This window comes from Rhododendron vialii, chromosome 9a, assembly GCF_030253575.1.
Source record: "Rhododendron vialii isolate Sample 1 chromosome 9a, ASM3025357v1".
Classification (NCBI taxonomy): Eukaryota; Viridiplantae; Streptophyta; class Magnoliopsida; order Ericales; family Ericaceae; genus Rhododendron; species Rhododendron vialii.
This window is the reverse complement of record NC_080565.1, coordinates 30,735,975-30,758,590: the sequence shown is the minus strand read 5'-3', so window position 1 is coordinate 30,758,590 and position 22,616 is coordinate 30,735,975. Positions and strand designations below refer to the sequence as shown.

The 22,616-nt window shown below is 39.4% G+C and overlaps 2 protein-coding genes across 6 annotated transcripts; both read left to right on the top strand.

Moving 5' to 3' along the window:
* Positions 1-1,158: 1,158 nt before the first annotated feature.
* Positions 1,159-14,258, top strand: LOC131301041 (serine/threonine-protein kinase 1). Of its 2 annotated transcripts, none has more exons than XM_058327142.1 (18): positions 1,159-1,967; positions 2,617-2,705; positions 2,796-2,903; positions 3,056-3,163; positions 3,493-3,583; positions 3,757-3,809; positions 4,262-4,324; positions 5,206-5,250; positions 5,620-5,655; positions 7,162-7,217; positions 8,806-8,887; positions 10,428-10,562; positions 10,650-10,770; positions 11,087-11,240; positions 11,920-12,124; positions 12,517-12,723; positions 12,801-12,886; positions 13,198-13,727. In XM_058327142.1, exons 1-18 carry the CDS (start codon positions 1,220-1,222, stop codon positions 13,307-13,309), a joined length of 2,499 nt encoding a protein of 832 aa, XP_058183125.1. In that variant the 5' UTR covers positions 1,159-1,219; the 3' UTR covers positions 13,310-13,727. The 2 variants fall into 2 exon arrangements, with proteins under 2 accessions (XP_058183125.1, XP_058183126.1); XM_058327143.1 differs by lacking the exon at positions 13,198-13,727 and adding an exon at positions 13,794-14,258 and having other exon boundaries at positions 1,161-1,967.
* Positions 14,259-15,798: 1,540 nt separating this feature from the next.
* Positions 15,799-20,183, top strand: LOC131301043 (uncharacterized). Of its 4 annotated transcripts, none has more exons than XM_058327146.1 (6): positions 16,083-16,203; positions 17,913-17,998; positions 18,227-18,291; positions 18,390-18,565; positions 19,510-19,618; positions 19,720-20,183. In XM_058327146.1, the coding sequence occupies exons 2-6, from the start codon at positions 17,989-17,991 to the stop codon at positions 20,020-20,022; spliced, it is 663 nt and encodes a 220-aa protein (XP_058183129.1). In that variant the 5' UTR covers positions 16,083-16,203; positions 17,913-17,988; the 3' UTR covers positions 20,023-20,183. The 4 variants fall into 4 exon arrangements, with proteins under 4 accessions (XP_058183127.1, XP_058183129.1, XP_058183128.1 ...); XM_058327147.1 differs by lacking the exon at positions 16,083-16,203 and adding an exon at positions 16,556-17,616; XM_058327144.1 differs by lacking the exon at positions 17,913-17,998 and having other exon boundaries at positions 15,799-16,203.
* Positions 20,184-22,616: the final 2,433 nt, after the last annotated feature.

Sequence of the window (22,616 nt, the reverse complement as noted above, 5' to 3'; positions counted from 1 at the left end):
AGCCTTACTATTCTACGCCTACAATTACACTTATTAATTTAGATATCTTTCAATTCATATGTGGAACGTAGGCCTGTGTTATATATATTATTCTTTAGTTCAATTTAAAACTAAATGATTTTTTTATGCATAAATTTATTTATTTTTGCTTCAACCAAAACATCTAATTAAATTAAAATCTATAAATGATAGGAGTATACAAAACTTTCAAAATAAAAAACTACTTACGGTCTTGTTTGGTAATCATTTCACTTTGAATTTTCTGTTTTCTTTTTCAAAATTTTTGAAAATTAGATATGGAAGTATGTTTGGTTGTCTATTTTGATTTCCAAAAAGAGAGAATGACTTCCAAAAATTTTAAAAATTGGAGAAGTAGCAAAACTGAGCTTCCACTTTATTCAAAAGCTGAAACCGGCTGCCAACTCTTCCGCTTCGCTACAGTGCCGAAGCAGTATATCCACCTTTGATGCTAGTTTGACTCTTGCGAGGAGCTCTTTTAATTCTCTCTCTCTCTACCACGACAAAGTCCTCTCAACCCAAACCCACCGTCCTTAACGGTTACGTTCAGATCTATGCTCTGACGAATTCATCGGTTCAGATCTATGCTCTGACGAATTCACCGGTAGCAGAAAAAAACACCCACATGGACATAACCACCGTGGGACAACAGTAATTGAAAACGCCTTCCTAAACTGTTGAATGTTGTCTTGCGGTTTTGGCTGATTTGGTGGCAGATAAAGAAGGGACAATGGTGGAGGATTTGGGGGTATCGGAGATGTTGAAAAGGGGTTTGGAAATGGTGGCAGTTAGAGAAGGGACGATGGTGGAGGATTTGGGGGTATCGGAGATGTCGAAGAGGGGTTTGGAAATTGGGTTAGAAGGAGGAAGGAGGGTGTTTCGAGTGTGGTAAAAACTGATGGCGGTGACAATCGAAGTTTTTTTTTGAACAAATTAACACAAACATGTTTTTTTCTACTTCTTCTAAGGGAAAATAGAAACAAGTTTTTAGCTAATAGAAAACAAAAAATAGAAAAGTGGCAGTGTTACCAAAACAAGGCTGTAACATGTTACGATATTTTTTCTCATTTAAAAAACACACAAAACTAACTTTTTGATAAATAAAAAAAAAAGACAGAAACAATTTACTATTCGTCTAAAATTCTGTACTCCATGGAGCATAGTGCACAACTATGTTATAAACAGCTGTCACTCTCTTATAATGGCGTCCTCCTCCCCGACCTCTCGCCGGACTCGCAAAGCCCCGCCCGCCGCCGACCTCTACTCCACCGTCGTCATCCACGACGACGTCATATCCCCAACAACAATGGACGATCCAATCGACGACTACTACGACTATGACGACGAAGACTCCTCCCTCCCTCCCCTCCTCAAACGCCTCCCCAAAGACTTCGGCACCATCCTCGACTCCGGCGAAGACTCCTCCGCCGCCGGCAAAATCTCCGGCACCATGATCGTCAAGACCGACCGCAGCGGCCGATCCTCCTCCTCCTACTCCTCCCCCGCCTGGAAGCCGCGCAGCGCGCCGCTCTTCGATGGCAACTCGGCCGCGAGTCCGAGGAATTCGGAGAGTCCGAGGAAGAGGATTGAGGCGGAAGAGGACGAGGACGAGAAGGAGGAGGGGGAGGGGGATTTCTCGACGTTTGTGGTGAGATCTGGAGAGAGAGAGACGGTCACGGGGACGGTGGTCAGGAGAGAGAGTGGGGGTGGCGGTGGATCGACGATGAGTATGGCGGTGGCAAGCATGCAGGCGGTGGGGGAGCTAGGGTTTGGGAAGAAGCAGCAGCAGGGGAAAGGAACGAGCAGTGGTTCTTCTAGTTCGTTTCCCGATGAGAGTTGTAGTAGGTATGGGCAGCAGAAGGGGAGTAAAGTGTCGTCCAGTTCGATCCCGGAGTATTGCGTTACAAGGGAAGATCCTAGTACCAAGTACGAATTGCTTAACGAACTCGGTAAATATTATGAATTGTTATATGATTGACTTTGTTATTCTTTCGCTTTCGTATACACTATCAGCCCCAGTCCAGCTTGGGTTTTTAGTGATATGGTTGCTGAATTAGCGTATGCTTTCAGGTTAGGTTTGTGTAGCTGTGGATTTTATAACTGAAGGGATTTGACGTTTGAATTCGATGGGATTTTGCCTGAAATTTAAGCTTGATAGTTTACTTATTAGGGATTTCAGAGCTGTATCAGTAAGTTTAAGTAACTTCTCCCATTTAGTACGAGTAATCCGGAAAAGATTGTAGTCGTACACTACAACATAAACCATGCAGCCCCCAATCATTGGGGTTATGGGTGGGGGATGATTGGAGATGGTCCGAACCTTTAGCAATATATGCACAAAGTGACTGCTCTCTGGATACTACTGAAACAGTGTGCCCCCCCCGCCCCCCAAGAGTAAATACATCTCTTCTACTTCCAAACCCACCTTCTACTGTTGTTTTACAAGCCACCTAGACTGAACATCAAATCCCTTTGGTTGAAATCTACATCTTTCCAAACATAGCCTCGTGCAATTTAGCTCTTGTATATCTCTTGTTTATGAACTTGACTGGAGTTTGAGTATGAATGGTGAGAGAGTTTGGTGTTGGGTAATGGCAGGGAAAGGCTCTTATGGGGCTGTTTATAAAGCTAGAGACATAAAGACTTCAGAATTGGTCGCTATTAAAGTTATATCGTTGAGTGAAGGGGTAAGTTTGTTCTGTCATGTTCGAGTAATTGAGTTTGATAACTGAACTAATTGGGTAGACTAATTGAGATGCAATGTTGGATGCATTCAGGAGGAGGGGTACGAGGAAATTCGTGGAGAAATCGAGATGTTGCAGCAATGTAGTCACCCAAATGTTGTCCGCTACCTTGGAAGCTACCAGGGAGAAGAGTACCTTTGGGTGGGAACTGAATTATTTGTTTAATGTTTGTCTTTTGGTTTGTTTAAGAAGTCTTACTCTTTTGTTTTTATGATGTCCTTTTTTCTGGCGTGGAGATTTTGCTCGATCATTTTATTGGACTCGAATGTATTACAATTTCAATGTGATGCCAGATAGTAATGGAGTACTGTGGGGGTGGAAGTGTTGCTGACTTGATGAACAATACCGATGAGCCTTTAGAGGAGATCCAAATAGCATATATCTGTAGAGAAGCATTGAAGGTAACCTAAGGATATGGTTTGAAATCTTTTTCTTATAGGATGTCGACTGTCGTGGTACAGATGACAAAAATGCTGTTAATATATTTTGAACAGAAGCAAAAAGTGTTCGTCTAATCTCATATGGAAGACAAGTTTGTTTAATTTGTGTTAACTACCGCTTTTATCTAGTATAGAAGACTGTAAACCTAGTGGCAGTGAGGACCTCCTTCTCTTCTGCATGTTCTCTTAGTCATCTAAGGCCTTGATTTGCAAACGTTTAAAAGATTTTCGGCTATCCTTCGCTTTTGTTTTGTGCTGCTTGTCCTAAATATTTGTTTCATTTGATGCAGGGTTTATCTTATTTGCACTCGATTTTTAAGGTACATAGAGATATTAAAGGTGGTAATATCTTGTTGACTGAACAAGGGGAGGTCAAATTGGGTTAGTGCTTTTCATTTTTTTCCTATTTGTTTACTGGTGTAGGAATTGATCTAATTAGGTCTCTGAGGATTTTCTTCTCTAGGCTTGTTTTCAGCAAGTGATTAACATTTATTTCACTCTTAGTGGGATGTTGATTCAAACTTTTGGTGTAATCACCATGACCTTTCGAGCAGGTGATTTTGGCGTTGCTGCGCAACTGACAAGAACAATGTCCAAGCGTAACACGGTGAGCTTAGCAGTTTAAAAGAGGGTTCAAAAGCTCTAAATTTTTTCATAATATTCAACTCCCTTATTTTTTAGGCATAACATACTTACATATAGACTAGAGACTTCCTAATTTAAATACGGAATTTTCTAAACTTTTAACTTCTAAAATCAGCCCAAACCTAAATATGGTAGATACACGAAAAAGTTTGTGAGCATGTTCAATAAATGTTTTCTTTATGGAAAAGTTGGGCATGATGCCGTCTACCTTCATGATAGGAAGCAACCAGCACAGTAGTGTGTCACATAATTGCTTGCTGTTGTTTGGTACAACATAATTGCATCTTTGTCCCTCCATTTTTTGTTGGTAGCTACTAAATCATGCGTCATCTTTTGTCCTCCTCTGCTTTTTTCTTTGACTTCTGGTGACATGTTTTGTGAAGTTCTTGTAGCTTATGTTTGACTTTATTTCAGTTCATTGGCACTCCCCATTGGATGGCTCCAGAAGTAATTCAGGAAAGCCGTTACGATGGAAAGGTAGGCCAGCATGGAATGATTTTTTTATATTGTTTTCCCTCTTACTCTTCATTGTAGGGCTGCGACTTGGGCAAGCTGAATGCAAAAAATTGAACTCTTCCCAGTACTTTGGGGCTTGACATACAATTTAATTAGTTCTGATACCTAAGTACATAGGTGCTATGGCGGTAGTCGATTTCAATTTGGAAGTGAGTTCTGCCGAGCTGGATTAGGTGGTTCTGAGAGGAGACAATTCAGCATTAGATTTGCGAGGAGTTTGGTGATAAATATAGTTTCACTTGGAAATATATACCATGGTTTTATCCAGTTGCTACTAAAAGCCATAGATGGTTGAAGATTATTGAGGCCAGCTAGGACACAAAACTCATTAGTTAGTGATATCAAGGCTTTTGTTTTTTTGATAAGCAAAAATCTATCAAGGGGTGAGAAAATCAGGGTAAGTACCTTTTATAGAGTATGGATTGAGAAACTTAAGGGCTTTAGTAACAGGCTTCTGCAATTCTTCGAAAGAGTCAACAAACTACGTAAGGCAAAAATTGACTGACCCTCATATCCACAGAAAAATTGTAATTATTGACTTTACATCGACAACGAATCAGAAGCTGAACAATCTCAAAGAAGTGAATGTACTTTTCCTATATGAATATACCCCATTACATTCAACAGTGTGACTCAATGCTGTATGATAGTAATCATGAAGTGTTAATGGTAGAAGGAATACTAAGCATCTAAGTGTAATGAACTCCGATTGAATCATGATTAATTTCTTTATGAGATGAGTTTCCTAAGCTTTCATGTTTCTGAAATACTACTATTGCTATGGTGGAAGTCTTTGCTTGTACTAACTTCTTTGCACTAAGCCGCTGACCTTATTTTCTTAGGTGGATGTGTGGGCTCTTGGAGTGTCGGCTATAGAAATGGCAGAGGTATGTGTATCAGTCTACATTGGTCAGGGAAACTAGGAGGCTTGAATCTTGCAGTCTCCACCTATCTACTCATTTGTTCTTTTTGGCTTTTGCCAGACCAGTTTGACCATTCAAAATCCTGAGGTTAATAGGGGTTACATGAACTCAAAAAATCACTTGGTGCAGTCAGTTGATGAACTGATGCATCAGACAAAAGCTAGTTTTCTTCGAATATAATTTGTGTCAACTCCTGTCATAAAGTTGAATGAAAGAGAGTAGAAGGCGAAAGGAAGAAAGTCTTAAGTTGTTTTTTGCATGTGCAAGATATTGAAATCTGGTGAATATATGATTCCTCACATTGTGAAAGAGCTTTCTCTCTCTCTTTCCCAGGGACTTCCTCCAAGGTCAACAGTGCATCCTATGAGAGTAAGTGCTACATTGCTTGTGGACTTCTGATATACGGCCTAATCTTTTCTGATTGAAATTCATGGTGGTATAACTCTACATATTCACTCCGTCCCAACTTAGTAGCATCCATAGATTAAAGATTTGTAGTATTGTTATTGGTATGCTTTTATCTTATTCAAATGAAACAATCTGTACTTGGAATTTTGTGGTCTGATTAGGATGGAGAATTCAGTCTTCATTCATGCAATCTTATTCACGGGAAACAATTGCATACCAATGGATCAAGGCATAACATTTCAAAGTGGAAACACCTGAAAGTATATCCTTGGTTATACAGATGTTACTTGGTTATGAACTTCATCTTATAACTACGAGGGGGAGCATGTGAGGGATAAAGGATGTTGATCTAAACAAACTCAGTAATTTACAACTAGGTCCAGCCTTGTAATTCCTGTCCGCTTGTATATTGAACAATCAGGCCATGAACATACTGTTCTCTTCTCCGAAGGTCATAGCTGTGAAACCTTTTGCACCTTTATACTGCTTCGTTACAGCATTATTGCAGTCCCTAGCTCTGAATGCTATGTTTGGGTGATCACTTGTACAATCCCCCTCTTTTATAGGGCATGTACTTACAAATGCTGATTTATATTCAGATACCCAGTCCTGAATAGGGATTAGGGAGCAATTTGTTAACAAACATAGTACACAGGTAGGGCTAGAAGTTGTAGATTTACCGGGGGAAACATGATTAATCTTTGCTGTATCTCATAAGTTGTGTTGTAGGAAGCCCAAACTTCTTGTCATACCTGTTTGTAAAATCTCTCTCATTGTAAGGACCAAAATTAATTTTCTTTTCATTAAACCTATGTTCCAAAGCACTTGCTTAGCGCCTGGCTCCCCCAGCCCAAGTCGTGCCTCCTGTAGGTGATTGCTTAACTGAATTGCCCTTTGCTGTTATGTGAGTTTTAACAGTGTTTTTATAAATTCGTTAGTCATTTCTGGAATAATCATCTTCTAATGTGATTTAGATTAGTACTCTTCTATTCATAGTTTCTGAGTTCTCAGCCTATTTAATTCATCTTATCATGTTCAAAAATCCTTTGGTCACTGGATGTGTGTTATATGACCACTTGGCATTAGCTCCTTCAATCATTTTCTGTTTAGGCTTCTGTTCTGCAAACTTTGAGGTGTACTTGACCTTGTACTTTTGATTGTTAATTACTGTTCATGGTTTCACTATCTCCGAACTACTCAATGTTTATTTTGGCATACCTTTTAGTTTTTCTAGCGAGAAAAAGGATGTGTGAATAACCAAACCTATTTCCTAGTTCTGAAATTCAGGAAGAGTAACCATTGATGTATAAATTGGAATATGCCATCTCTATTTACAGCACATAACTCAGTAGATACTCCACCCCATTACTTTTGTATTGTTTAAAAATCTATTGATTTGTGTTTTTTTTGTTGGTAGGAGTAAATTTATGTAAAAGAAAGACCTCACAGATTTAATGTCGGTGACAGGTATTGTTCATGATATCCATTGAACCAGCTCCAATGCTTGAGGATAAAGAGAAATGGTTTGTCTTTGATCTTCATCACTTAGCTATTAATATGTACTTTCAAAAAGTTCACCTTTCTCAATTGACTTTTCATATTTGAGAATGCTGTCGTTTATTTTGCATGATGACTTAAATTTCAACTAATCAATCCGTCAATGGCTACTACTGTGAGGCAAATTCATGAACATTTGTAGTTTTTTTTGATCGGCAACATTTGCCTGGTTGGGTTCTAGATCTTATCTTCTTTCTTTGTTACATAACTTCAATCCCAATTCTGTCATAGCATAATCTTCCCCTTGTAGTGCTTTAACATGAGCACTTGAGCCGAATACTATAGTATATTATAATTTCACCCCTCCGGAAAACCCTACCTTGAAAACCTAACCAAAACTCACCTCATTTCAGCTGTGTTCAACCCTTTTCTCTCAACATCTCTTCTGCATTTGTTTGACCCCTTTCTCTCTACAAATCTTTTTGCATTTACTCTGTTTCAGATCGTCCGCCCGCTTTCTCTCTACTTATCTTCTTGCATTTACTTCGTTTCAGATCGTCCCGCCACGTGGAAGGTCTCTACAAATCTTGTTGCATTTACTTCGTTTCAGATCGTCCGCCCCCTTTCTCTCTACGTATCTTCTTGCATTTACTTCATTTCAGCTCGTCCGCCACGTGGAAGCAAATGCAGAAGAGATGTTGAGAGAAAAGGGTCGAACGCAGCTGAAATGAGGCGATTTTTGTTAGGTTTTCAAGGTAGGGTTTTCCGGAGGGATGAAATTAGAATAGAGGTGAATAGCTTCCTCCAATCCCTTCTGGAAAGGCCCAAACAAAATGGTAACTAAGTAAATTTGTTTGACAAATTGCTGCTCCACAATTCTATGCTATTTTTTGTTTCTTTTTTAAAGTTACTCCAGATTACAACATGAAGGAGTCACCCAATGCAAACTCATATCCTCAAGGCAACAAAATCAAGTAGATAACTAAATGAATGCAGCTCACTGTTGTTTATGAAATGGAGTCACTATGCATGGAAGAATTTTCCAGGGCAAAGAGTACATGCTTAGCAGTCAGCTATTGCCTCATTGTGGTTGGTATACCTGTGATCAATGAATCCACCCTCCAGAAGCAGAACTTTCCTAGTGTCAATGTGCCAAAAGTCTCTGATAGTGTACATGGAATTGTTTACCAGATTCCCACTTTGCCGTCTATCCTACATATACAGCTTATGCCTGTTGCATTGTATGCTATGGTGTCTTGGCTGATTTTATAGGTAATCAAAAGAATTGCATCATAAAAGGTGCCTAGAGGGCACCAACCAAATCAAGAAGAGGGAAAAGGAAAAGAAATAAGAAGAAAAGAGAACAGAAGCACACAAAGAGAGAGATCAATACAAATTTAGAGCCTAACAACTGCAAAAAACTTAAGGAACACTTCACATCTATTGTTGGCCTCCACAATTTTCTCATCATGAATAATTGAGCATTACAAACCTCTTTAACTCTCTCCCTTTGGTGGCTGTGACGCCCCACCATTGCTCTTAATGGTCTTAGCCTCTTGCCTTCGCCCTTATACTGAGTGGTGTCTTGGCTAATGATCTGGTCTACTTCTGCAGGTCCCTTGTGTTCCATGACTTTATTGCGAAGTGCCTCACAAAAGAACCCCGCTCACGTCCTACGGCATCTGAACTGCTCAAGGTATATGGAAGACTAGTTTCGATAGATACACGATTAAGTGGGAAATAACATTGTAATTGTTAGAGCTTGTCCCACTTTGGTTAATTATAACCTCCAAAACCGAGCATGGGCGGCCTCTCCACTCATTGTCAATTGGCTTTGAGTTGGATGCTTTAACATGGTATCAAAGCTAGGCTTTCGGAGGCTCATGGACAAGACTCTCTTGATTGTTTGCGCCGTAAGTGCACCTTGTTTTGTTGTTTGTTGTGGTCCCTAAGTTATGGATTCGTTGTTTACCTCTCCACATGTGGGTTAGGGGTTGCACGTGCAGGGGAGTGTTAGAACTTGTCCCACGTTGGTTAATTACAACCTCCAAAACTAGTATATGAGCCTAGGCGGTCTCTCCACTCATTGCCAATTGGCTTTAAGTCTGATGTTTAACAGTAATCATTCCTCAATGTAAAGTGCCAAATTACAGAATTGTAGAGCTCTCTCATTGTTGTACGAAGGAATAAATTGAACTGTTTTTTATTAGACTGCTTGCGTAACAACTATAAGTGATTTTTTTCGTAAGGGCAGCCTTTCCAAATGTATGCCTTCGTCTGATAGTTCCCTCCTTTAGTTGGCCTTCTATTCAATTCTGTAAGCTGTTGGATATTGAAGAAATTAAAATCCTTGGCGGTTGTATGTATTTCGGTCATCAATGATTTGTCTTCACTTACTGAAATTTAAAAGCAATATTTTTGTTTTGGTCCTATTTGAACCTTGCATCTATTAGAACAAGATGGGGACTTTAAGACTGGAGTCGGAATTAGTACTTGTTGAGAACATTTTTATGTGGAACATTTACCTGTGCCCATGTAGCATGTTCAAGTTTATTGATCTTTTCTTTCTTTTCTTTTTTTTTTTTTGTGTGGTCTGTGAATATTTTATCTTGCTCATGGTATCCGTTGGTAGTTGGTACCAATTCTTCAATGGCCTCTCTCTTGTAAAGTTCATTTTTTGACTTTCTTGTCCCCCACCACACCCCCACTTTCGTTTTCGTATTTTTTGAGAGTTCTCCACTTACGTGCAATATGCATCTTTGAATTTCATGGGTAATTCAGTTCACATATAAAAAGAGAAGAAAGTTGTCCTGAAGTTCACAAGAACCAGGTATGAAATAGGGCATGAATATTATGGTCTTCAGAGAGCATAACTACCATACCGATGTTGAATGCCTGGTTGGTGGCCTTGAGATCCAATCAAACAAAGACTTAAAACATGCAAGTAGAAGGTGCTTGTTGAAAGAGGAGGGGCACTTGTTGAGTTGCTCGTTGTTAATTCTGGATGGACTTTGTAATGTCAATTATTCATTTTGTTGCATAGGCATGGTTAGATGAGTTCCTCGAGTAGCCACCAAAAAACAGGCAAATGCATGAGTTCCTTGAGTGGCCACCAAAACAGGCAACTGCATGAAGCACTATCTCATGCGTCTGTTGTCTATGGTTTTCTTACCTCGGATGCACTTAACCATGATTTGAATCTAACTTGAACTTGTTGTCTCTGGTGTTAAAATTAGCACAAATTCATAGAGAGGTGCAAATCTGGACCTTCGGTAATGTTGCTGAAGATTGAGAAGGCAAGGCAAACTAGAGCCTCTATGGCTTTAGAAGCACAAAATATTCCTTCTGGGACGTTTATACCAGGAAATACTGTATGTCAATTTTCAAAATTCATCTTCTGTCTGTGTGTGTGTGTGTGTGTTCTCTCATCTTTCTGTGCTTGTTTCTAATATAAACAGGCACTGGGAGGTCCTAAAGTGAATGAAGACTACGGGGACACTGTTCCGTCAAGGCCTCATGATGGACTTCAAGGTACACTAAAGCAGAGCGTTTCTGGTGCTGTGGATCTTGCTGGGGAAGGTACTCATGTCTTGATCATTGTTCTCTCCAATCATCTGACTTATATTCTCAAATTAAACCATGATGTGACCTTGACACGTGCCATCGGAAAAGTGGCTTAAAAAAGATGTAGAAAAGCGAAAACATCAAGAAGATGGTACTTGACCCAGTTTGATAGAGTAAAAATGTCATCGACTTGTAGTTGAACCATGTAGGTGGCTTAAACATGGTACCAAATGTTCACTAAAGTGTGGTATTGGCATTAATTTTGTGTTTAGCTGCTTCTGTTCCTTGTTATCAGAGTATTACACAATTCTTGATTACTTGTATTTATCAGGAGACTTTGGGACTGTAATAGTTCATGCTGGAGATGAGAAAGATAAAAAACCTACTCAAACATCAGCGTCCAATGCAATAGAAGCCTCACCGGGTCCCTGGCATGCTGAAGCTTGTACCGTCAGCGGTGCAGGAGATAAATCACTTGACCCGTGGTACTTTCTTTACTATGTGCTCCTAAAATTCGGATGGCCTTTGAGATCCTTGAATCTTCTTCATCCTTTCACTTTTTAAGGCGTGTGCGCGCACCCATGCTTGGTTGTAGATTTTGTGCTCTATTTCAAGTGGCTTTTTTAGCTTTGACAGGAGGAAAGGACATCTTTTTAACTGTTTGATCACTTTATTAGTAGGATCCAAGCAATTCCACTCAGGAGCTCTGAGTGTGCAAGGAGAAAAATGAGTGGACCATCTTCTCATTCACCTCACAGTTATCCATTAATCAGCCACTTTCTTCTTACCACGCTATTCTAGAAACAAATTTTCACTCCAATTCAACACTTACGTACTGGTAGCCCCATGGGGCACACAACATATATATCTCATTTTAAGCTTCATGAGGTGTATCTTTACTAAAGTTAGTTGTGAATCTCAGTTCCTGAAATTCTTTCTAGTTGCCAAGGTGGTGAGTTGAGTGAGAAAAATAGTAGATATTTGAACACGTTTTCCCAGGTAGTTAGTAACTTCTGAGAATGGTAACCATTCCCATCATCCTACATTGGTGGCAACAACTCTGTATAATGCCCTTCAACATTCCATACTTTAGTTTCCAGTATGGAAAGATACTTCTCTCTCAACTTTTGTTCGGGCGTTAACTTCAGATGGATGTACTGTCAGGGGTCGGAATGCAGAAGGGGTTGATGTGGATAACTCTCAGATTAGATCTCAATCTGTTGCACAGACCAACCAAGCATCCTCTCCCTCAATTTTTACAACTCCTGACCAGAAAAATAGCATATCTCAAGCTTTGATTGGAAGTGGTGGTGGCATTAGCAGTGACACATTTAAAAGTGAGACTGCCAGTCGGAAAGCGTTGGATAAGGTACACTCTATTCTCTAACTCGTAAGTCCCTTTACATCTCCCATGTTGTATCGGTTGACAACAGTTTAAACTTTTAGCTTCTGCTCCGGTGGTGGTAATCTGGTATTAGGTCATATCTGGCCCGATTTCCTTATTTTTTTTACCAATGTTTAAACTAAAACCAAAATGAAATTAGAGGAAAATACAATTTCAAGCTGTTGAACTGCACCGAAGTTTCGAATATTTTGATTACCGAGTTGAGTAATAGTATGGAGGTTATGCATCTCTTGAAGTGCTTGAAAATGCAATCCTTCATTAAATCAGCTTATCAACTTTTATGAATCATTCATTGAAACAAAAAATTTCCCGTACTTAAGGCATTACTCGTTACTAAGTTTTTATTTTCAATGTAGCTTTGGTCTATATATGCGGCTGGTAATACAGTTCCTATCCCGTTCTTAAGAGCAACGGATATATCACCAATTGCACTGTTATCGGACAATGTACTTGGAGGTTTGCAGCAAGGCAGTGGTGGAAGTGGAAACATAGCTGAGGAAGCAGTGCAGGAGCTTTTTTGTGGCGATGGACAGTGGAAAAAAGGCAGGAGGGGACAGAATGAGGTTCTCTCTCTCTCTCTCTCTCTCTCTCTCTCTGAGCTATTTAATTGAGCTTACTCTTGTTACTTAATGTGCAACAGGTGCCACTTCCTCCAAGTGTTTACCAAAGGCTTACATCAAGTTCTACACTAATGAATCTCACCCAGGCTTTAGCTTACCACAAAATGTATGGCTTCTTTTGCACAATCTCTTTGTGTTTTCTCTTTATTCAATACAAGGCCAATAGTCATAAGTAAAGCTTGTGCCTTCGATTCTCTTATAAGTAAGCTCGTACTAGGAACTGCTGATCAAAAAAAAAATAATAAAGGCTTGTTCTAGGAACAAGCAGAAAATCATGAAGCTGTTCATGGTTCTGTTTTTGGAGTTTCAGAAATTGAGAATGCAGTAAATTGCAACACTTTTATGTTTTACTTGACTTTTTAAAGCTCTGGATAACTATTCAAACTACTTTCTTGAAAATCGTCTGGTTTCTCCCAGTTATTTGAGAACAATGGGAGGCAGCCCACCTTGCACCCCAAGCCGCAAGTTCCTCTATGTTGATCACCTCTCCCACTGCAAAGATGGAACTTTTCGGATTGGACCAAGATAGAATGTCTTCCTCACGGGAGCTCAGTATGTCAATGAGCAGGGTCCCCTTCAAACCAATAGTTGGGGCACCGAACTCGTAAATCATACGATTATTAAGAAAATTTGATTTCATTCATTTCACGTGCAAGAACTTCGACTCTCATTGATTGAGGTACCCCTGCCAGTTGCTAGTCGGACAGCTCCTTTAGTTCCTCATAATTCGTAGATCTCAGATGAGTCAATGTCGGTCGATGGTGTGAAAACACTTCCTGATGTTGAATTCCAAAAACCAGCGAGAGGTTCCCCACCTCACTGAACACATTTTCTATGCTGTTCTTTTGCCCCTCCATGTTCTTGAAAATTGCCTGGTTTCTCCCAGTTATAAAATGTATTCCAGCGAACAGGCCTTCGTTTTTTGCGTGTGAGCCCTAAATTCAGAATTTTGCGATGCTACTCTTATGGTTTAAGTCATTTTTCCTTGTTTTTATGCATGTGGATTGTTGCAGGTGTTACGAAGAGATGCCACTCCAGGACCTGCAAGCAGCACAAGAACAACAAACCATTCAGAACCTCTGTGATACTCTTCGAACTATTCTACGGCTGTAATCAGTCATGTTGAGGGGAGTCTTTGTTACGATATTTCCCCCTCGTTACGCTAGTTGTATGTGTTATTGTGTATGTTATTCCTATTTAAATTTTGTCCGAGTACCTGAAAAACAATACTTGGGGTAATCAATTAGAATTTCCTGCAGCTCTCATTTTGTAAACCCGTGTTGTAGGATCATTTGTGCTTTTGCTTGTAGATTCATCACTTTTATCGGTTGTAGAGGCGAGGCTCCGAGCTTGTGGTAGTGTTCTTGAATATAGAGAGACTTTGATACGATGGGGCGTTATCCCTATCTTCAAGTCTTTTTTAGCTCAGTAATTCACTAAATAATAAAAACTGCTACTTTGAATGCGTAGTTACTTTATCCTTCTCAAGTTCCTGTTAAATGGCACTGATATTTCCCTCTTTCAGATTTCCTGCGTTTTCAAAAATGATTTTCTTTAAATAGTTCGAATTTTATCGATCTACTGGGGTTATTTGAAATGGTGGCGAATCGCCGGGCACTGAAAACAAGCAATGCTAGGAACCCATTCGTATGTTCGTTTTTATATTTTCATTTACAAATGAGCAATGCCAGGGTTCGTTTCTGCATCGTCGTTTACGAATGATGCTGGGATGCTGAGACTCAGGTACGTTCTCTCTTAGATTAGCCTAGAAAGCCACAGCTAATGGGTTCGAGGATTGGTATAGACTATAGAGACCAAAGATACAGGTATGTTCTATCTATATTCTGGAGAGAGAATATTGCTAAAACTGAATGAATAACCGAATAGTATTTGTCAGAAAAATATGATTCCATTCTTCACTGTCCATTTTTAATCTTTAGTATTGAAAAAAACGTGAACTTTCTTTTATTTCTTGTTCACTTCTTTTTTTCAAATTTGAAATTATTTTATTTCTTGTTCTCGAAGCCGAGAAAAATAAAGGAAAATAAGTCTAAAGAGTTAATTAAAGACAAAATATATTTTACTCCTAAGGCCGCGTTTCTACTTAAATTTGTTTACGAAATTTTTTTTGGCTTTAGTTAAGTGGTTCATACTAAACTAAGTTTTTTTTGTCAAAAGTTAAAAGTTGTTTTCACTAAACTAAAACATTCAACACATTTTCTTTCACTAATTCAACACATTTTTTACAACTTTTAGTTTAATAGAAAAAACTTCACTACAAATAGCTACTTCTACAATAAGTAGTGCACAACTTCAAGCTGAGAAAAACGCCCCCAAAATCATTTTCTAAACATCCTATGAAAAAGGCAGAAGTAGGATTATAAACGAATCGAGCGGGTCGCGAGCTTAGCTTGTTTAGTATACGAGCTGAGCTCGAGTTTTTGGCTCGTTTAGTAAACGAGCAGAGTGGAGCTTGGCTTGTTCGATAAAAACTCAGCTCGTTAAGGGAGGCTCGGCTTGGCTCCTACATCGGGAGTTTGGGTATTGTGTGTGTGTGTTTAAAGGGTCCATTATGCCTCTCCCTAGTCAATAATTGCCTAGGTGAGTTGGTATATGAAATTACCCTCTTGCCCTCCTTCAAAACAACTAAGTCTTGCCCACCCGTTGTGGTTTGGGGCCTTGACCTCTGGTACAAGCCCCTTGGGCTCTCTGTCGTAGTGCCACTCCTTAGTGGCGAGGCTCTTGGGGCTGCGTCAGCTGAGTTAGCTACCACATCGGGAGTTTGGGTATTGTGTGTGTGTTTAAAGGGTCCATTATGCCTCTTCTTAGTCAACAATTATCTAGGTGAGTTGATATGTGAAATTACTCTCTTACCCTCCTTCAAAGGGAGACTCGACTTGATTAAAGAAGCTTATTTTATAAATGACTAAGCTCAGCTCGTCTATGGGTGTAGGCAGAAGGTTCTCAGCTGTTCCAAAAAGACAAAAAGAGGGTTCTCCGAAAATTCGACACAAGACGAGCAAGTAGCCATGCAAATGCAACTCAGTCTATGATTCTAAAACCCTAGCAAATAGCCAAATACAGAAAAGGAAAGAGCTTCAGAAAAAATGATGGGCAACGCAAGTAGAATGCATACTTTGCTACTCTACAGAACATACAGAGGCCCTTGTCGGACGTCCCTCTTCTCTGCTCCACCGCCTTCGGCCGCCGTCGCTTCTTCAGTTTTAACCCATCAACATCCATTAACCCTCCTAAACCCTAACTCTCCTTTTCCTTCTTCTGGTTCTAATTACAGCCACAACCCTTTCCGTTTGAGACTCGTTCCTTCGAAACCCACTTCATCCTTTTTTCCTTCGACTCTTCGGTTGATCAGTACAACTACGTCTGAAGATACTGGTGAAATTCAAGAAACCCCTGTTGAGGGTAAGCTCAGTTCTTTCCTATGGTTGCCCATTGTTTTCGGATTTTGCGCACGAGTTTTCATTGATTGAGATTTCAGAATTTTGTCTAGTTTCCAGAGCTGTTTATTCTGTTGAGAAATTTTATTTCAGGCTTTGTTTGAACACTCAGTCCTATAATACGAACACTCATCAGTTCAGTTTATTCATAATTGGACACGTAATGACGTATACATTAGCTGTTAGCCCAAAAGTTGACTTGGTTTTGAAATTGATTTTATTGGCCGGAAAAAACCCATTGGAAAGTTGCCAGCGTAGCTCTTCTTAATGTTTGGGGAGCCTAGGTGGACTTCTTTGCTGATTTGAGTATTTGTAATAGTCCAGTTTGTTAGTTTGGTATATACTGATAGTTAATGATAAAAGAGCTGTGATATGCTCTGTTATTGCCTCCTATTTTGGAGGGTGTGATCAGGGTTAAGCCCTGTGGGCGTACCCGTGGGTTAGAAAAGCTTGTGGCTGTGGATAAATATGGCTTTTAGAAGATAAAAGGAGATTGCGAACACATACGTCCGTTTTTTCCAGAAGTAGCTAATATTGTGAAGTTGGAGTACGGGGAAAGCTGTGTTTAGGGGAATTTGTTTGTTTGACATGAAAAATGGTGCTAAAGTTGCCAGTTTAGAACATTTTGAGCAATTCTTCTGTTTGAGTTATCAGTAATTATTAGGCTAAGATGAAGATGTGGTCTATGAACCAAGATCAAGATGCTGCCCGTGGTTCTGTTTACAAGTGTAGTAGAAAGGGTTGTCATTTTTACTTGATCTAACGTTTCTTTCCACCCTATTACTCGTTATCAAAACCATCTTCCCGGATTTGTGACGATTATTCTCATGAAATCATTTGTTGACTCCCATGCTCGTTTGTAGGAGACCAAACTGGCGACAAATGTCGCCAATCACTTTTATTTGAACTTATAATAGATGTTTATCGAAATGGGGAAGAAAGAAATTTGATCTGGTAATCGAATCATTACCTGCATCGGTAATGTCATCATCCAAAATTAACCTGAGTTATCCATCTTGAGTATTTCGAACACATTTAACATGGAAATGTTTGAAGTTTGAACTGTTCTCTTTGCTGATTGTAGTGCTTTAGGTTATGATTTTGTTATCAACTCATGCACCCCTAGAAGATCAATCAACCAATGACGTGAGCATTGGGCAAAAGAACAAATTAAACCTCTGTAAGGAGAGGCAAAGCGATGGGTGATTCACGTTGGAGAAAAGAGGACCAAGAGATTACCTGCTAAGGAAAATTATGGGAAAAACAAGGTGACAAGACACTGATCAAGATTTGTTAGTAAGAACACCAAGATGTGACCAGCCCCACCATTAGAAGGAAGCCAGCAAGTGCCTGTAGTTGCTGATGGATTTCTGGAAAGGTAGGAACTTGATAGCATTCTACAGCGACTGTGTAGGAAACACCTCACAGTCCCAAGAGAGGACTTCTTAGGGTTTGAACTTACATCTTTAAGGATATACCCACTTGACCAGCGGCTTTCAACAATGCATCTGAGCGGTTGTCACTTCCCCAATAATAAACACATCAATTAAGAAGTGGTTAAAAGTCTCACTAATAAGATTGTAAACCATAGATTACATTGTCTATGTGATTGAAAGTTGTCGATTTTTTTTTATTGTTTGTCTTCTTTTTTTTTATTTTTTCTTTTCACTGTAGGAGAGTTTGGAATTGTTGTCATCACTTGGTGTATTGTTAGTTGGTCACCCAACCTGTTCTGCAGCAGCAGCAGCAGATGCAATTTTGTAAGTTGTTCTTCATGTTTTAGTGAACTGCAGAGTAGGACCTCAAGTGTGTTTAATTTTTCCTCTTCCATATGGAGATGGAAATTAGGAAATGGATCTTTGTAAGTTTGTCCGGTTGAGAGTATGGATGTCAAAATTTATTTTTTTGTTGGTTCTCACTTGTCAGTTGTTATACAGAGTTTTGTGTTAGATATAATCTTCACCTGAGTTATGCTGTGTGATTTTCAGATGAGACGGATGAAGAGGTAGAACCCATTGATTCATGGGAAGAAGAAGATGATGCTGAGCCTGAGGTATGCATTTTTCCAATAATCACTTCGGCTGCTCAATTTGTTGAGCCTTGGTATCTTCATTTCCTTTCTAGTGATATCAGTTATTCCAAAAAGTTTAGATTGGCGATGGAGGGGATGGTGGTGGATTTGTTTTACAAAATTGCCATTGGGGTGAACGTGCTCTATCACTAGCCCATGAGGTCCTCCTGCATTTTGGGGATGGCATGGAACTCTTTTCTTTTAAGACGACTCCTCGGGGATACATCTATGTGAGACTAGACAAACTCGCACATGAGTAAGGGTTTTCTATGCATTTTGTTTTTGTTTCATTTATGTTCGGGGATTAGGGAGCTTAATTTTTTGTGCTGCCATAGAACCTTCAAGATTTGTTGCATTGCAGGCTTGTACTGAATACTGATCATATGGAATTGGGGTCCAACAACAATAAAGAAAGTTCCAGTTGTCCTCTAGTTTCATCCTTCCTTGATTTTGGTTGTGTAGTATCCTAGCCAATGCTGTGTTTCCCCAATCAACTATGTCCCTTAAAGAAAAACGAAACCATCGGTCAAGATTATTGGCTTCCTTTGAGTACTTTTTGTTTTCCTCTCTTCCCCCTATGTCTCTCCCTCGCTTCATGTGAATCATGTTGGTTTATAAAGTGATAGTAACACTTCTCTCCAGAGGTACCTATAATCCTATCATTAGCATGGGCCCTCACATTCTTGTACGGTCTGCAGCGTGAGATTATGGGGACCATCATCTGAGAAGTCTTATTTCCTTTTGTAATTTGGTTTTTATATGTATTGCCATCAAAAAATGTATCCTACTTGTTATATTCACCAATTTCCGTCAAGCATATGAAGTAACTTTTGGACGTCAAACATTATGTGCTGGTGAACTGGTCAGATGTTTGGTTCAACCGTGTCATGTTCTATACTCGACTGACTAAACGAGATTGAATCTGATTGCTGTTTTTTCTGAAAAGACCTATTTATTAGTGGTCATCAACTATATCCCTGGCACCAATTATGATTTCTGCCTCTGGAAATGCCTCATAAATGACATCATTGAGGCAAGTCATGGAAAATCCCACGGGAAATTTGTGTGTTTTAAGCTATAACCTTATTCCTTTACCTTTTACTGCAGCACCTCTTACTGCAGCTATTTTGATTTTCCATTTTTGACTTTGGAGTTATGAATGATTAACTATTTTCACTCTAAACTCAATTACTTTATTAGATATGGGTGTCCGAGTATGGACGAGATTGAGAGTTACAGCCGCCAATACAAAAAAAGATTAGACGAAGTTGGAGCGTCTGGAGAAATACCCGAGGATTTGGCTCTTGAGGTAACCTATTTTAAGTTTCTCATTGCTGCTTCAATATTATCAAGACGTGTGCATTCATATTTTACGGTATGTGAAATACCCGTCTTTTTTGGATTTTGAAGGTATCGTCTCCCGGTGCAGAGCGGCTACTGAAAGTACCAGATGACTTGTATAGGTTCAAAGACATGCCTATGAGAGTAGATTATATACAAGACCTAGAGGCTAGATCCCCCGAAAAGTTTGGGGTATTTTACCTGGAATCGATTGAAACTGAAACAGGGAGATGTGTATGGAGGCTGGCGGACGTGAAGGAAAACAGAGACCCATCGGCGAAAGGAAGACCATTAAGCCGTAAGCTGAAGGATTGGAGATTAGATCTTCCCTATGCTATGTTTAAAAGGGTAACTTTGTACCTTGATTACTGATTTTATGAAGATTAAATTTTCGTCGTAATGCATTAAATGGATAGTAGCTGAATGGAATGAATATTTGATCAGCTTTAGGTTGGGCCTTGATAGGACCCCTCTCTATCCTGCTTGGACTGCTATGAATGAAAAAATCAAAGTGCCAATTTGGCCTATCATGAGTTGGTGGTGGTGTTTTAATTACTCACCTGTTGATATTTAGTTTTGACCATTGTACCAAGAAATGGATCCTGAAGCCAGTTCCATATTGATTGTAAAGTGAAGGGCTGCAAAGGAGCCGAGTCGAGCTGGGAAGTGATTACTTATTTTGAGTGTTGTATTCATAGTGGAAATCTCCTATCCTACATGTTTGGTATTGATTGGCTAGCATATCAATATACCGATCAGCTTTAAATAAGAGTTACTTTGGGTTCTTTTTAAATGGTCGTGTTGTGCTCGTAGGTTTATTGAACCGGATTCGAAACAAGCTCAAAGAAAACAAGTTCAGAAATGTATCGAAGTACGATTTGTTAACCTCAACTTTGTGTAATTCGGCTCGATTTATCCTTACGTTGTCGATTGTGTTTTTTCGCTATCAATGTGTACAAAGATTCCAGATTGGACAAAAGATCCGTTTCAACAAAAAGAGAAAATGTCCATGTTTGGGGGAGGTCCCTCAAGCTGTGGAACAGGTTAACCAGAGATAATCCTGGCCCACTTCACACATTTCTTTCATTGCTAATTGACAAAGAAAATAATTAGGTGCCTCCAGCCCATTATTTGAAATGGGTGCTTCACAGTACTTTGTGCATTATAGAGTCCCTTTCCTGAGCATGGGGTCTATACCCATTAGCTCTTGTGTGACAACAAAACTCTGTTGGCATCCAGAAGGAAAGTAACATTTGGGAATTTGGAGGGTATTGAAATAGGATCCCATGCAGCAAAACCACTGGAAAATACCAAGTTTTTGTGGCCCACTGATCTTATCAACAAATACATACATGGATATACAAAATATCTTCCTTTATGCCTGCCCAACTGCTCATGTCATCATTGAAGTCGGTTTTTTTTTTTGGAATTCGATCCTCTCCGGTGACTGTCCCGAATAGGTGAATAGTCTCGCAAGTAAGGGTTCCGCGAAATCAATCTTTCTGGGAAGATATCTTATACTCTGAGTGTTCAACTTTGTAAATCTAACTTTTTTTTGGAGATATAATTATTACACTTCAAAGAATCTAACTTTTCACAATTACCCTCTATGGAGGAGAATTTTTTTGATACCGGCTGGGTATCATGTGGGCCATCCAAAAGTGTGTTGGACGGTTTAGATTGAAACCATCTATTTTCTCTCACCCCACCACTCTCTCTTCTTTCTCTCTCTCAAAATCCGAGCCTTCCAAAAACAAAATGAACGGTCCGGAGTGGACACCACGTGGTACCCATCCGGCATCAAAAAATTACTCCTCAAGGCTGAAGGAGTATATTGTTACAGACTCCAGAATCCTCTTGTACCGCACTGGTGCAGAACTTTGAATCATGGTATTTACCGTACGCGAACTGCGAAGCGAGTCATTGCGCTGAACATTTGGCGAGACAAGCGGAAGACCTCGTGGTCACAGCAGAAATGGCTGAAATGCATGTCTCCATCCACAAGACATTTCGTGCTTGAAAACAGCCCAGCTGTTGGCCGTTTGGATGTTAGTTTGCCTTTCTTTTTGGCTAGTTTCCGTGAGCTCTGTGTTTGTATTTTATGATGACTCTGTGTATTTAATTTCATTAATTTGAATTTTCGATGTACCCAGTATATGTATAAACCATATACTATTTCGTCCTTAAAGTGTTCTAATTTCATCTATTGAGTCCAAAGAATGGGATTTGGACTCATTGAAGGACTAATTAGTTTCATAATTTGGACCCAATGGGTGGGATTTGGATAGTTTAAGAACGAAATGAGTGGTTTTGGTGGTTGAAGGACAAAGTAGAAAAATGAGCGATAGTTTGAGGGATAAAAACATAAAAAGAAACTCTAACGACAAAGTAGAAGAGGAAGTGCAGCGATTTTCGTACTTTTTAAATTGTTAACCGCACCTCCAAAGGGAGTGAGAAAATCAATACGGAGTTATTTTCGCACTCTCCAAATTATTAACTCTGGGAAGTGCGAAAATCAATACGGCATTGATAAAGAAAGTGCGGTTAATAATTTTGGGAGTGGAAAAATCACCCGGAGAAAAAAGATGGAGAAGAACAAACTTTACTTTTCCCAGTTTAAAAAGGAAATTGAAATCTACACTCTTTTTTTTCACATCTACACTCCTTTTTTTGTTTTCTAGCAAAAAAATTACATACACTTTCAACATTAAAATCCAAAAAAGGGAGTGTAGATGTCAAAAAAGGGAGTGTAGATTTCAATTTCCTTTAAAAATCATTTAGTAAAGCAAGCCTAATGATTGAGCCCCCAAAAGAGGGAAGATTCCCTCCACCACTAGACGGGCTTTTTTAACGGCCAAAAAAGGTTATACATTGGTTTGTTATTGTTGTCGTCTCCAACAGTGCTGGAAAGCTCAATATTGGGTGGGTGGACAACTTTCAAATAACATGTTTAAAAGAGTTTTCTC